The sequence below is a fragment of the Hydra vulgaris genome, chromosome 05, assembly GCF_038396675.1.
Source record: "Hydra vulgaris chromosome 05, alternate assembly HydraT2T_AEP".
Classification (NCBI taxonomy): Eukaryota; Metazoa; Cnidaria; class Hydrozoa; order Anthoathecata; family Hydridae; genus Hydra; species Hydra vulgaris.
This window is the reverse complement of record NC_088924.1, coordinates 36,378,805-36,395,150: the sequence shown is the minus strand read 5'-3', so window position 1 is coordinate 36,395,150 and position 16,346 is coordinate 36,378,805. Positions and strand designations below refer to the sequence as shown.

The window sequence follows — 16,346 nt, the reverse complement described above, 5'->3', positions numbered from 1 at the left end:
GTGTTACACTTTTCTGTTATGCAACAAAATCTTATAACAAGGCCTATATATATATATATATATATATATATATATATATATATATATATATATATATATATATATATATATATATATATATATATATATATATATATATATATATATATATATATATATATATATATATATATATATATATATATATATATATATATATATATATATATATATATATATATGTTAGGGATATGACAATTTTGCAACCCTATATCCCCATACTAAATTTAGTGGAGATTTTGTGCAAAAATCAGAAAAATAACAAGCATTTTTACTATATGTCAAAAAAGTTCACCCCCCAATTAAAAAATATTTGTAAATTTTTTTAAAAAAATGTAGTTTTGCAACACATCTTCCACTACTTTATAGAAACCAATAAACATGTATAATTAAAATTTGTCTACTGTGTATTTGACAATAAGTATTTAATATTTAGTTTTTCTATGCTATGGCATAATGGCATTAAGTCTTGCATCACTTTCACAGGACGTTTTGCACATATATTTGAACGTTGTGTTGGTATTGGTGTTGGCTCAGTGGACCAAAACCTTTTCAATGATTTCAATGCTTTAGGATGCTCATTGCATGCTTCTAATAGATTAACAAAGTCTGCAGGATTGAAGTAGTGACCCCCAAACCATATATCACCCCATGAACCACAGATGAAGTCACATGCTGCTTGAGCTGATTCTGATTCTTGGTATTCTGGTACTAAAATGTAAGCAAGTAGAATAAAAATGGCTCTTGAATTCCACCTTGCATTGCTTATAGCAGGAAGTGATTTGAAATTAACTTTTGGAAAGTTATCTGTGCTTTTAAACTTTCTATAACATGCTATTAAGTGATTCAGGAAATCCATGTCATCTCTCCAGCGAGTTCGCTTCACTTTCGTCAAAGGATTTCCAATATTACTAAACAATAGCTTCAAGTTCTCGTAATCTTGCTGCAACCTTGTCACAAAAGGGTAATGGAGATATGGTGACATTGTCGATCCTTCAAAAAGATCATTCATGACATGTTTCAAAAGAGTATCTAGAATATGGTGTTGGCATCCAATAAAAACAGGCTTTTCTAGTCCAATGGTTTTAAAATGTTTCTGTAACCGTGTAACTACACCATTTCTTAATCCTGTATTTGTAGATGTTGTGTCAGATACAATCATTTTTATGGCTGGCCACAGCTCATACTCATCTAGCACATGCTTTATCCCATTATATATTGTTTCACTTTTTCCATTCATCATTTCCAGAACAGCAAGCCTAACCTCTCTATTTTCATTTTTCAAAACAACTACTTGATGTTCCATTTTCTTTATTTGTTTTCCATCAAAGTGCAAAGACCACTTTTCATTTTTTAGGTTTTCCATATAATTTGCTTTCAACTTTTCTCCTTCTTTCATAACACCTTTGTAGATACCACTTTGCGTTGGAGTATGAATAGAAATACCACTTTCTGAAAGAGTTTTACAGACTTTATGTGCTTTTTTGGTACTAATCTTAGCAGAAATCACTAAATTTACTGCTGAATTTGTTTTTTGTTTTTTAGATGATGATGAAGGACCTTCAGCTTCAATTTCACTGCTGGAACACTGCTCTTCACTTTCTGAAGGTTCTCCTTCACTAGCTGATTCAACAAAATCTTGTCCTTGACTGATGGACATTTGTTTCTTTATCAACACTAATTTTCTTGGATGAATACCTTCAGCATCTTTAATTGTGGTACAATACCCAGCTCTTCCATTTGTTGACTTTTGAAGACAATAAAATTCTTTATCTTCCTGACACAACCATTCACCTTTCTCATCGGTTATGTCAAACAATCGTGTAAAATTTTGAGTTCCGGGTTTTCGACTATCTTTGTCAAGTTTTTTCAATACATTTTCTATTTTTCTTTCTGCTGCCGATTTCCCTTGTTGAATAGGAATATTTAGCTTTCTCCATAGCAATTTAGTTTCTTCAGCCACAATTGCAATTCTCTCCTTTCTACTTTTCACATTTGATGACAAACTTTTAAATCGATCAATGATACGCTGTTCTGTTGGCATCTTATTCATTTCACTAATACTTTTAACAACAGTAGTACATTTTCTGGAAGTTTTAGCTTTTTCAAACCTAAATTTGTTTCCCAAACTTTCTTATTCTTGTTTGAAGCAACTCTATTTTTGGACATAATGTTCAAAACACAAGATAACAGTTTGACAAAGTTAAAGAAGACAATTCCGGTTATATACAAAAAAACCAATTATAAAATGCTGAAGCACTTCCGCGCGGTCCAACAGGGTTCAAATCTAAAATTGCAGTTATTAAAAGTTTCAGTTATCTCGTAAAGAAATCTGTAGAATTTATGATGTTTGTGATCACAGTCGTATATTGAGTAAGATTGGGTTCTCTATTATATTTCTAATTTATAACTCACTAAAAAGATAGGAAAAATTATTTTCAGCTTGAGGGGTGATCTTTTTTGACAATTTACATTAAAAAAATATATTTTATGTTTATAAATATAATTTCTCCACTCATGGTTACATGGGGAATAAAAAATTCTTCAATTTTTTTTTTAGTCATACCCCTAATATATATATATATATATATATATATATATATAATATATATATATATATATATATATATATATATATATATATATATATATATATATATATATATATATATATATATATATACATATATATATATATATATATAGCTATTCACGAAAGTTTAAACGATTGCAGAATTTTTATCAAGTATGTTTTTGTTTAATAAAAAAATACTGTAAAATGATATAGAATAAATTTTTTTATTTATTAAAGAAAAAGTAATTAGCTTTAAAATGAATATGAACATATTATAAAAATTTTAATATTTAGTTAGAAAAAAACAATTGTAAAAAATCATATAGAAAAAATAAGAAGCAATAAAGTTTAAACAAATTACAACATTTGAACAAAAAATGAAAATAAAAAGCAAAATTAATATATAAAGTGTCCTCTTTTGTTTTTATAGCAAAGATAACTCGTTTATGTATTGATTCAACTAATTTCATGCACATCACGCAAGGTACCTTCAGCCAGTACTCATTCAAAAGTTGCTTCAAATGCTGAGTTGATTGAATTTCATGGTATGGCAGTTGATTGTCAATCCAAGACCAAATATTTTCAATTGAGTTGAGATCTGGTGATCTAGAGCACCAGGGCATCACATTGAACTTTTTTTTTTCAAAAAATATTCTTTGATTGAGTGAGCTGTGTGAGCTGAAGCCCCGTCTTGTTAAAAGATGAATTGCTTGCTTCTGCCATACAAGTGTCTGATTGATGAAACTAAACACGTTTCCAATGTGTTCTTGTAGGTGTATTGATTAATTCGGCCTTTGCACAGCTCACAGAAGCCTATACCTTTGTGAAAAAAAACATCCCCAGATGCCAACGGAACCTCCACCGCCTTGTTAACGATGTTGCAAAAACCTGTCTGAATATTTCTCAGTTGCAAATCTTTTGACATAGATACTTCCCTTGCGGTTTACGACTTGAAAATTAGCTTCATCACTTCAAATAACTTTTGTCCACTGTTCTACAGACCAGTCCAGCCTTTCTTTGGACCACACTTGTTGTTTACGTTTATCCGTGATTGAAAGAATAGGTTTTCTAGCAGCTATGTATGTTCCAATACCTTTGTCCAACAATGTTCGTCTCACAAGCTCTCTGCTAACTTTTGGATTATTTTTTGACTTGTTGAAGATTTGTGCTAGCCTTTTGTAGCTGAGTCTGGGGTTTTCTCTGCTCATTCTGAATATACCACTTTTGTCACGGTTGCTGAGTTTGGATGGTCTCCCAGTACGCAGCATGTCGGAGATGTCCTTGGTAAGTTCCCAGGTTTTGATGGTTTTTCGAATGCAATATTCAGAATCGTGAAGTATTTTGCCTATTTGAACGTTTGTGTGATTTTTTGTCCTTGCCATACTAATAACTTGCCACTTGATCTCACTAGGAACTGATTTTGGACCCATTTGCACGCAATTGAAATTAATTTGAAATTTAAAATATTTAAAGTTGATTTTTAATGAATTAAAAGCTGCCTGATGATGTTGTGATAAATTTTTTGATTGTGAACTACTCATTTTAACTTTATTTAAAAATAAAAAAAATTTTCGCACCGGATTTATCAATTAATTAGCAAATAATTGATCCTAAATAAAATTGTTTAAACTTTTGTGACACCTTAATTTGTATCACCTACCTTTTAATGGAATTTTTGAGTAAACAGTGATGAGTCAAACCTACTTATTTTTATTCTATTAACAAATAACCTATTTACCAAATTGGAAAAAAAAAATTATTTTGATATCTATTTCCGGTAGATTTTTATTCAAGAAAAACGGAAGATTAGATCTTAAAATTCTGTAATCGTTTAAACTTTCGTGAATAGCTGTATGTGTATATTAGGGGTATGACTAAAAAAAAAATTGAAGAATTTTTTATTCCCCATGTAACCATGAGTGGAGAAATTATATTTATAAACATAAAATATATTTTTTTAATGTAAATTGTCAAAAAAGATCACCCCTCAAGCTGAAAATAATTTTTCCTATCTTTTTAGTGAGTTATAAATTAGAAATATAATAGAGAACCCAATCTTACTCAATATACGACTGTGATCACAAACATCATAAATTCTACAGATTTCTTTACGAGATAACTGAAACTTTTAATAACTGCAATTTTAGATTTGAACCCTGTTGGACCGCGCGGAAGTGCTTCAGCATTTTATAATTGGTTTTTTTGTATATAACCGGAATTGTCTTCTTTAACTTTGTCAAACTGTTATCTTGTGTTTTGAACATTATGTCCAAAAATAGAGTTGCTTCAAACAAGAATAAGAAAGTTTGGGAAACAAATTTAGGTTTGAAAAAGCTAAAACTTCCAGAAAATGTACTACTGTTGTTAAAAGTATTAGTGAAATGAATAAGATGCCAACAGAACAGCGTATCATTGATCGATTTAAAAGTTTGTCATCAAATGTGAAAAGTAGAAAGGAGAGAATTGCAATTGTGGCTGAAGAAACTAAATTGCTATGGAGAAAGCTAAATATTCCTATTCAACAAGGGAAATCGGCAGCAGAAAGAAAAATAGAAAATGTATTGAAAAAACTTGACAAAGATAGTCGAAAACCCGGAACTCAAAATTTTACACGATTGTTTGACATAACCGATGAGAAAGGTGAATGGTTGTGTCAGGAAGATAAAGAATTTTATTGTCTTCAAAAGTCAACAAATGGAAGAGCTGGGTATTGTACCACAATTAAAGATGCTGAAGGTATTCATCCAAGAAAATTAGTGTTGATAAAGAAACAAATGTCCATCAGTCAAGGACAAGATTTTGTTGAATCAGCTAGTGAAGGAGAACCTTCAGAAAGTGAAGAGCAGTGTTCCAGCAGTGAAATTGAAGCTGAAGGTCCTTCATCATCATCTAAAAAACAAAAAACAAATTCAGCAGTAAATTTAGTGATTTCTGCTAAGATTAGTACCAAAAAAGCACATAAAGTCTGTAAAACTCTTTCAGAAAGTGGTATTTCTATTCATACTCCAACGCAAAGTGGTATCTACAAAGGTGTTATGAAAGAAGGAGAAAAGTTGAAAGCAAATTATATGGAAAACCTAAAAAATGAAAAGTGGTCTTTGCACTTTGATGGAAAACAAATAAAGAAAATGGAACATCAAGTAGTTGTTTTGAAAAATGAAAATAGAGAGGTTAGGCTTGCTGTTCTGGAAATGATGAATGGAAAAAGTGAAACAATATATAATGGGATAAAGCATGTGCTAGATGAGTATGAGCTGTGGCCAGCCATAAAAATGATTGTATCTGACACAACATCTACAAATACAGGATTAAGAAATGGTGTAGTTACACGGTTACAGAAACATTTTAAAACCATTGGACTAGAAAAGCCTGTTTTTATTGGATGCCAACACCATATTCTAGATACTCTTTTGAAACATGTCATGAATGATCTTTTTGAAGGATCGACAATGTCACCATATCTCCATTACCCTTTTGTGACAAGGTTGCAGCAAGATTACGAGAACTTGAAGCTATTGTTTAGTAATATTGGAAATCCTTTGACGAAAGTGAAGCGAACTCGCTGGAGAGATGACATGGATTTCCTGAATCACTTAATAGCATGTTATAGAAAGTTTAAAAGCACAGATAACTTTCCAAAAGTTAATTTCAAATCACTTCCTGCTATAAGCAATGCAAGGTGGAATTCAAGAGCCATTTTTATTCTACTTGCTTACATTTTAGTACCAGAATACCAAGAATCAGAATCAGCTCAAGCAGCATGTGACTTCATCTGTGGTTCATGGGGTGATATATGGTTTGGGGGTCACTACTTCAATCCTGCAGACTTTGTTAATCTATTAGAAGCATGCAATGAGCATCCTAAAGCATTGAAATCATTGAAAAGGTTTTGGTCCACTGAGCCAACACCAATACCAACACAACGTTCAAATATATGTGCAAAACGTCCTGTGAAAGTGATGCAAGACTTAATGCCATTATGCCATAGCATAGAAAAACTAAATATTAAATACTTATTGTCAAATACACAGTAGACAAATTTTAATTATACATGTTTATTGGTTTCTATAAAGTAGTGGAAGATGTGTTGCAAAACTACATTTTTTTAAAAAAATTTACAAATATTTTTTAATTGGGGGGTGAACTTTTTTGACATATAGTAAAAATGCTTGTTATTTTTCTGATTTTTGCACAAAATCTCCACTAAATTTAGTATGGGGATATAGGGTTGCAAAATTGTCATATCCCTAACATATATATATATATATATATATATATATATATATATATATATATATATATATATATATATATATATATATATATATATATATATATATATATATATATATATATATATATATACATATATATATATTAGGGCTGTTCATGTGAACACAGGAAAAAAAAATTTTTCTCGGAGTTGAATGCATAGTTGTTTATTTTGTGCCATTTGACATAGTAATTGACTGTGGAAAAAATCTTTCCAATCAGATAATGTTTAGGGGGTGCTCAATGACCATAAAGTTTTACGAAAAACGTCAAAAACGTGTAAAAAGTTCCAAAGTTCCAAAAATTTCTAGAACCTGGTTAGTTAGATTTTTTCCACTGAAATATTGTCTGATTGCGTGCTATATAGATTAATTAAAGTGCAGCAGATTAACTGTCATCAGGGCACCAGACTAAAAAATGTCTGCTAGTGTTTAAAACAACTGTGTTTATATCATTTTGTTAAAATTTGTATTCATAATTTTAATACTATTATTTAACTCAATTTAGAATTTGTTCAAACAGAATAAAAAGGTTTACAAGTATAAATATTATTTTTATTTGGAATTTCAGTTTGACAACAAATGTATTAATATTTTGATAGTACCTAACCTTAGTAACCTATTACAGAAAACTAGCATGGTAGTCTGGTAGTGTATTGTTTGTTATTAAGTGCAGATAATAATAATTTCTAATTTGAAAATATTTATTTAATTTCTTTAGTAATAATTATTATAATATATTGCTGCAGCTGCATAAACCAACAACTGAATGATAAGTTTGTATAATATGGTATTGAGTTTTGATTTTCTCATAATATTTCAGTTATCATTGAAATGGCAGCATCATCTCGTGTTGCTATCTCTACACGACTTCAAACCAAAATCTTTTTAATTGGACAACCAGAGCCAAATCTTCCAGATAAAGTTCTTCCCTTAACATCTGATGTTTTAAAAACATTTTTTTATCATCTTAATTCAACCAAAAAGTCAGTGCCTGAAAGTCTTAAAACAACTGTTGATGAACTGATTATTATTTGGAATAAAGCCCGTATTCCGACAGCATTTCATCCGAATGTAGTCTTAAAGTTGAAAACTTTAGTCCAGGAATTTAAATTAATAAAAAAAAAAAAATCCAGATTGTCAGATTCTCAGAAATCGAGAGAGAAATCATTTACAGACACCATTGGCCTACTTTTTGACATTGCCCACAAGGATGCTGAAACCATGATCAGAATTGAAGAAGATAAAGAATTTTTATTGGATCAGAGATGTCAGAGAAAAATGGTGATGTTTGGAGAGGACAAAGAACTTTCAAAATTAGAAGAAAGAAATGAAGCAAGGAAACAAGCAGAGAGAGAACGAAAGCTAAAAGAAGAGCAAAGACAATCTGGTGCGAGTGCAATAGTTCCTGTTATTGAACCTTTACATGACGAAAGTTATAGTGATGACAACGATAACGATGCTGTTGATAATGACAAAATGGTTGATAGAGATTTTGAGATAGAAATCCCTGTTTATTACAGACAACAAGTCAGTAAAGCAAGTTCTTCAGGGTCAGCTGAATCAAGTTTAGCAAGTACTCCAAAACGACAATGTATCTTAGATACAATTCTTGACTCGCCTGATGTTTCATCAACATTAGACAGAATTAATCTATCTGACACAAAATTTACTATACTAGCAGCAGCAATTGCAAGGGCTGGTGGACAGAACCTCGATGATGGATCATTGTCACGTTCTACAGTCCGTAGAAAACGAACCTATCATCGATCAAATATTGAAGCCACTGTTCGAACTGAATTCTGCGATTTGGACAAACCACCATTAATCGTCCACTGGGATGGCAAACTGATGATAGATCGTACAAATTCTGCAGCCCCTAAAGCAAATGTTGACCGGCTATCTGTAGGTGTGACAGGTCACAATGTTGACAAAATACTTGGAATAGCAAAACTATCAGCTGGAACTGGAGAAGCCCAAGCAAAAGCAGTTATTCATCTGCTTAATTTCTGGGACATAATTGGTGATGTTATTGGAATGAGTTTTGATACTACAGCCTCTAACACTGGCTCCAAAAATGGTGCATGTGTAGTTCTAGAGAAACATATAGGTAGAAATTTGTTATATTTCGCTTGCAGACACCATGTTCATGAGATCATAGTAGCAGGAGTGTTTGGATCACTATTTGGACCATCATCTGGTCCCAACATACCTCTTTTCCAGAGATTTCAGCAATATTGGCCCAAAGTTAATCAAGGAAATTTTAAACCTCTGGATGACATTCGAATGAAAATACCCCTGGTGCAAGAACTACAAAATGAAGTGATTGCATTCCTCAAAGAAAACCTGCATGTTAAAATGCCAAGGGATGACTACAAAGAAATCATGGATCTCTGTCTGTTAATACTTGGAAAACTGCCTGATCAAGAAGAGAAAAATTATCATTTCAAGATCCCTGGTGCTTATCACATGGCTCGCTGGATGGCCAAGGTTATTTATTGTTTTAAGATTTATTTATTTCGTGAAGAGTTCAAGTTGACCACAAAAGAGGAAAAAAATCTCTGTGAATTTTGCTTATTTGCTAGTCTGGTTTATGTAAAATCTTGGATATCATGCACAAATGCCAGCGATGCTCCAGTTAATGACTTGTTTCTGTTTCAGCAACTTAAGCAGTTTGCAGTTGTGAATAAAACGATTTCCGAAGCAGCAGTCAAGAACTTTCAAAACCATTTGTGGTACCTTTCACCAGAATTGGTCCCACTAGCTTTGTTTTCAAACAAACTTCAAACGGAAGAGAAGCGAAAAATGATTTCCAACATGAAATTTCACGGTGAGAACTGGTCTGAAAGGTTGATCAAATTAAAGAACATTGAAAGTCTAGAGAAGAAATCTCTGGACATGCTGGTGACATCAGTTTCAGCAAGTGCGTTGCGGTCAATGAAGGTTGATATTGATTTTCTGTTCAACAACGATCCAGCTACCTGGAATGATTCCCCAGAATACCAAGAAGGAAAAAATTTAGTATATTCATTGAAAGTAGTAAATGATGCTGCCGAACGATCTGTGGCTTTAATGTCGATGTTTAATGAATCGATTACAAGGAATGAATCTGAAATGCAGAGGTTAATTCAGGTGGTTGAGGATCACAGAAAGCGAGTGCCAGATGCCAGAAAGTGTACTCTGAAGAGTTATAGTCCTCGCTAGCATTAACATTGCACGAACTATAACATTACGATAATTAAATGTTAATTGCTCATATGTTTTTTTGTTTATAATTCGTATTTTAATCAATGACAAAGAGTCAAAAATCCTAGTGTTTTATTTTGGAAAAATTCTGATATAACAAAAACCGCAGAACTTTAGTCGTATTGCAGTATTTTATTTCATTAATTTCTCTGCTAATAAACCAGTCTAAAGTGGATGTGGATTGTAATTTGTATTCAGAATTTAATATTTAGAGATAATTAAAACTGATCAAATCTGAAAAATCTAATTAACCGGGTTTTAGAAATTTGTGGAACTTTGTTACTTTTTCCATGTTTTTCACATTTTTCGTAAAACTTTATGGTCTTTGAGCACACCATAAACTTTATCTGATTGGAAAGATTTTTTGCACAGTTAATTACTATGTCAATTGGCACAAAATAAACAAATTTGCAATCAAATCTGAAAAAAAAAATTTTTTTGGACAGCCCTAATATATATATATATATATATATATATATATATATATATATATATATATATATATATATTATATATATATATATATATATATATGTATATATATATATATATACATATAGATTGTTGCATTTGGGAGCATAAATATATATATATATATAAATTGTTGCATTTGGGAGCAAAAATGATTCTTTTGCCAACAAATACATCACTTTTAATCACTTTTGACTTTCGTCCAACATTTCCGTGTTGTCAGAAAGTTAAAACCATTAATTTAATTACAAATTATTTGTTTTTTAAAAAACGCAAATTTAATTGACCAGAATGTTTTTAAAAACATTCTGAATGTTTTTAAAACATTCTGTATGTTTTTAATAATATAAAATTTTTTTTTTATTTTCTTTTTTTTTAATAAAATATTTTTATTTATTTATTTTTTTTACTGTAAATCATCTGCGGAGTGTTGCTACATCGACTATCTTATAGCCTGACTCGCAACGGAGTGCTCCTACATCAACTGACAAATAGCCTGATTTGCAATATGTATATATAAATATGTATATATAAATATGTATATATATATATATATATATATATATATATATATATATATATATATATATATATATATATATATATATATATATATATATATATATATATATATATATATATATATATATATATATATATATATGTATATATATATATATATACATATAGATTGTTGCATTTGGGAGCATAAATATATATATATATATAAATTGTTGCATTTGGGAGCAAAAATGATTCTTTTGCCAACAAATACATCACTTTTAATCACTTTTGACTTTCGTCCAACATTTCCGTGTTGTCAGAAAGTTAAAACCATTAATTTAATTACAAATTATTTGTTTTTTAAAAAACGCAAATTTAATTGACCAGAATGTTTTTAAAAACATTCTGAATGTTTTTAAAACATTCTGTATGTTTTTAATAATATAAAATTTTTTTTTTATTTTCTTTTTTTTTAATAAAATATTTTTATTTATTTATTTTTTTTACTGTAAATCATCTGCGGAGTGTTGCTACATCGACTATCTTATAGCCTGACTCGCAACGGAGTGCTCCTACATCAACTGACAAATAGCCTGATTTGCAATATGTATATATAAATATGTATATATAAATATGTATATATATATATATATATATATATATATATATATATATATATATATATATATATATATATATATATTAGGGTGGTACTTATTTATAAGGAAAAAAATTTTTTTTCGAATTGTTTTGCAATTATTTGCCAGAATGTACCTTTATATAAGACATGAAAATATACTAAATTTCAGCTCAATCGGTTAATATTAACACGTTTTTAATTTTAGTATAAAAACATACTAATTAAAATGAAAACGTAAAATAAAGATATAGTTTATCCTAATACTATATTTTTTATTTATTGAAATGATACATCCACTTCAGATACATATTTTGGATTAAAGTAAGCCTCCTTTTGTGGCGACTGGGAACTCTCTCTGGTACTCCTGAACAACCTGAATAAAATTAAAAAAATATTGAATGTGTTTTCTAAACCTAGCCTATAGAATGTGTTCAAGAAAAAAATAACAAAAAATTAAATTTGTTTATACATACCTGTATCAAAAATTGTTTTTGATGCTCATTTTTCGTCATTTTTTCATTGTAATCCTCAATCAACTTCACTCCTCTTTCTGCAATATCATTTGTACATTTTAAGGTTGAAATGATATTTTTTCCTGTGCGATAATCCTCTCTGTTTTCCCAATTCAGCGGAACGTCCTGAAGAAATTCAACACAAATACCGAATCATTTAAATAACTGAAGTGAATTGGCGGACAATAATTCAGTTGGTAGATCTTTTTGAACAAAATTTTGGACATCTCGGATTTGCAACGATAGTTTTTTCTCAATGACTTCTGTCTCTTCATTTTCTTCTTCTTTTTCATTCACAGTCTCTATGTTTTTACTTGCACATTCCATAATTTTTTGACCCATTCTAATTTTTTCAACTCTCTCAATTCTATCGTCAAATATTGCCATGGCAGCACACTCTTCACTTAGATACCATAAATGGTTTAAAAATTCTGTTATTGCAATGGTTGCAATGTTTTCATTAATATTTTTAAATTTAACCAATTTTCTCAAAAAATATATATCATTTAGGGGAGCTCCTGTAGTATTCGTTGCTGAAAACCAGGCCTCTACATAACAGTATACAACGAAAACGCAAATTTCTGCATTCAGTTTTGAACTATCCTTTCTCATTTTCATTTTATCGTGAAATAAAAAAAGTTTTAAACAATAAATCGCTTTAGACATCCATCTCGCTAAATGATATGCACCGGGGGCCCTAAAACTCACATTTGTTTTATCTCCCAAAAAAATGAGCGTCAATTGCAAAAACTGGTTGCTCTTCTGCAAGTTTCTGTTTCAAAAAATAAATAATTTCGGGCGCTACATCTTTCAGTGCATTATAAACGGCTTCATTGCTGGAATAATCTAAAAATTTCATTTTATCAATATTCTTCCAGTTTTCTTTCAGTGCTTTGAATTGAGCAATTTCAGGGCCGGATGCTACAATTGCTTTTGTCCTCGTGAATACACCAGCCAAAACGACCTCAAATATATGGTGTCGGCATGGAAGCCACAAAATATCTCGCCCTAACCTTTGTTGAAGCAGAACTGCAGCTCCTTTTATACGCCCAGTGTTTGATGCTGTAGTATCAAAACAAAAGGCTTGAATTTTTTCGTTTAAATTCCATTCATCAGTGATATGGAACACAGCAGAGCAAACTTCTGATCCTCCTGATGATGCAATTCTAGGTACTCCTAATAATTGTTCAAAATCTAAACCAACCGCGATCACAGGAAGCCGATCAATTTTCTCATTTTTTGTGATATCAGACAATAATTTGGAATCCCAATGCACTTCAATAAAATTTGCATGATTTCCTACCGATTTTATTGATGAATATTTTATTTTCCACAAAATCTCTCTATTTCTTTTGATAGACGATCTATTGAGAACAAACTCGGTGATATCTAGATTAAGAGCTTCTAGGGCGGCAGAAATAATATGCATTGCATCCCTGTCACTCACTTTACATTTGTCCAAGGCAGCGGCTAGGCGAGGTGTCATTAACGTCTTTCGTCCTCTCTTGTTTGAAGATGGACCCTATTCAGATTCCAATATTAAATGTGTCATCTTCACTGTTGTCTTGATTTATCACTTTTTTCTGTGAATCTTCGTTTTCTTTATCTTCCATTTCAAAATATGCAATCGAACAACTAGAATTTTCCAACAAATCTTCTTTTCTTTTCAACTCTGCAGCTGTGCGTTCTTCTTTCCGCTTTTCCTTATGTAATAATTTGATATCTACTGCCAACATACAACCTACTCTACCTTTCTCCTTTTGCTTAATTAAAAATTCTCTATCTTCGGCGATTTTAATCTCATTTAACGCATCTAAGGTGGCAATATCCAAAAAGTTGTCTAAATCTTCTTTAAAATCATTTTCTTTTTCTCTCTGCCGTTCAGTATCTCTATTTTTAGATTTTTCTAAATTTCTGACATTATCGTACAAAGATTTTAATTTTGAAATACAGTTTGAACGGTTTTGAACTGAGATTCTTGCTTTTTTCGAAAAAACGACCACTTCATCAATAACTAAAGCACTGCTGTCATTAAGATTTAAATTTACCACTCTCATGTTATAAAAAAGTACACTCAAAACATCTCGTTTACATGATAATTTACTACCGCAGATTTGATTTTTTATCACTCCAACTAGATAAATATTTTTCCGAAAAGTGGACATTTCAGCACTTTTATCAATTACTTATATAGCACGTCTTTTCTTATGCACTTCATGTACGAAACTAAAACGAATGTAGCATTGAACAAATAATATGTAAAAACAAAATTGACTTGTAGAGACTTGTAGTTGCGCTTGTAGCGAATTCAGAATGCACTTGGTGGGTAGTTGCGCATAGCATCGTCATAGCATGTTAGACAGTCAGATGCATGAAACTTTAAGGCCAATGCGGCACGTGTTAATATTATCGGATTAAGCTAAAATTTTGTGTTATCAATGTTTTGGTGTAACTGAACAAAATTACAAATAATTTTGAAAAAATATGAACTTTCGAGATAAGGACCACTCTAATATATATATATATATATATATATATATATATATATATATATATATATATATATATATATATATATATATATATATTTATATATACATATATGTACATACATATATATAGCTAACCTAAAACAATACAGCTTTTAAACTAATCTAAACTTCAAGTACTTTCAAAGTAGCTAAAAGTAATTAAAAACTAGTATGTTTCCTGCACAATAAACCCTGCATACTTTAATTATATGAGAATATTATTGTTGGTTATTATCCAAAACAAATAAAAAAATGATAAAATCTAAATGTGAATTGAATTTTAGAAAATATTTAAGTTTTATTTTGTTAATGTTCACACTTACTATAATAAGATCTGGAAATTTGATGAAAAATTCAAGCTAAACCTGATTAAATAAATAATTCTGATCAAAGTTAATTAAACTTTTAATCTCATGACCACTCTTAAATATAGTTCAAAAAAACGATGACAGCTGCCCCTTATCTGCTTATTATGACTATCTTTTGTCCATCTAATTGAAAACTTTATATGAGCAATAAATCATGTTTCAAATATACTATACATTAACTTAAACATATTATGTATACATACTTAAATAAGTAAAATAAAAAGTAAGCTTACTTGGGTACCACAAATGAATCGTACAGAGCTGAGACCAGCTCCATGTGTTAATAAAGTTTCACGAGATGCTTCAACTACAGAAGGATGTGACTACAAATAAAATAAATTAATTACATTCAATGCAATTAAAAAAGCATTAAGATCAAGCAAATTAAAAAACTGTTTCAGTTAAAACATTTTTAACATTGATTTATTAGTTAGAATAATTAACTAAACTGTAAATCATGTTGATATTGATTCTCCGGATTGGCTCCTGATTTTAGTAAATTTAATGCTTTTAGATATTACTCATGACATAAGTATATAACATAAAGTATATATTTTAAAACCAAACTATGTAGTGAATATACATAGTTTTATATTTTATTGAAAAAACAACACTTACTGACAATCCTAAGTAATTATTTGCACAGAAGTTTAACATTTTATCTGGGTTTCCTTTTATAGTAATAACAGCTCCTTGTTTGCTAGTTATTACTCTTTCAGATTTCCATGTTCCAGATTCTTTAACAGCAGCAAGTTGATTGCCCACAATTTCCCGCATCTGAGCAAGACCAGACAAATAACGCATACATCTTATAGATGGTCTTTTAAAAGTCAAGGAATCATAAATAATTTTTCTACTCATCTAAAAAAAAACTATTTATTAAGATATATTAATGGAATGTTTATAACTAACTAACTAGCTCTATCTTGTATTTACAATCATACTATTTTACTTACTATTATTGTTAATGCTTATTTTATACATAATAATTTTTTAATTACTTTATCAAAATACAGATAACATTTTACAGCGGAGTAAATAGAATTAGCCTCACCTTTATTTTTTGTTCTAATTTAACAAAAATCACAGTGAAACAATTATTAAGGTGGAAACAATTATTAAGCTTCCTATAATGACATGTATCAGTTTGTTCCCTTAGCAACGTCCTTGGCAATAAGTTTTTTGGTTG

At 30.0% G+C, this 16,346-nt stretch overlaps 1 protein-coding gene across 1 annotated transcript in view; it reads right to left on the bottom strand.

Annotated features, from left to right (window-relative positions):
• LOC100214553 (2-amino-3-ketobutyrate coenzyme A ligase, mitochondrial) overlaps positions 1–16,033 on the bottom strand; it is a 28,822-nt gene extending 12,789 nt beyond the window's left edge. Inside the window, exons 1-2 of the mRNA XM_065798051.1 lie at positions 15,776–16,033; positions 15,391–15,480 (exon numbers count right to left, since the gene is read on the bottom strand). Coding sequence (XP_065654123.1) covers positions 15,391–15,480; positions 15,776–16,018 — 333 coding nt within the window. The 5' untranslated portion in view covers positions 16,019–16,033. The remainder of the gene's footprint in view (positions 1–15,390; positions 15,481–15,775) is intronic.
• Between the last annotated feature and the right edge of the window lie 313 nt (positions 16,034–16,346).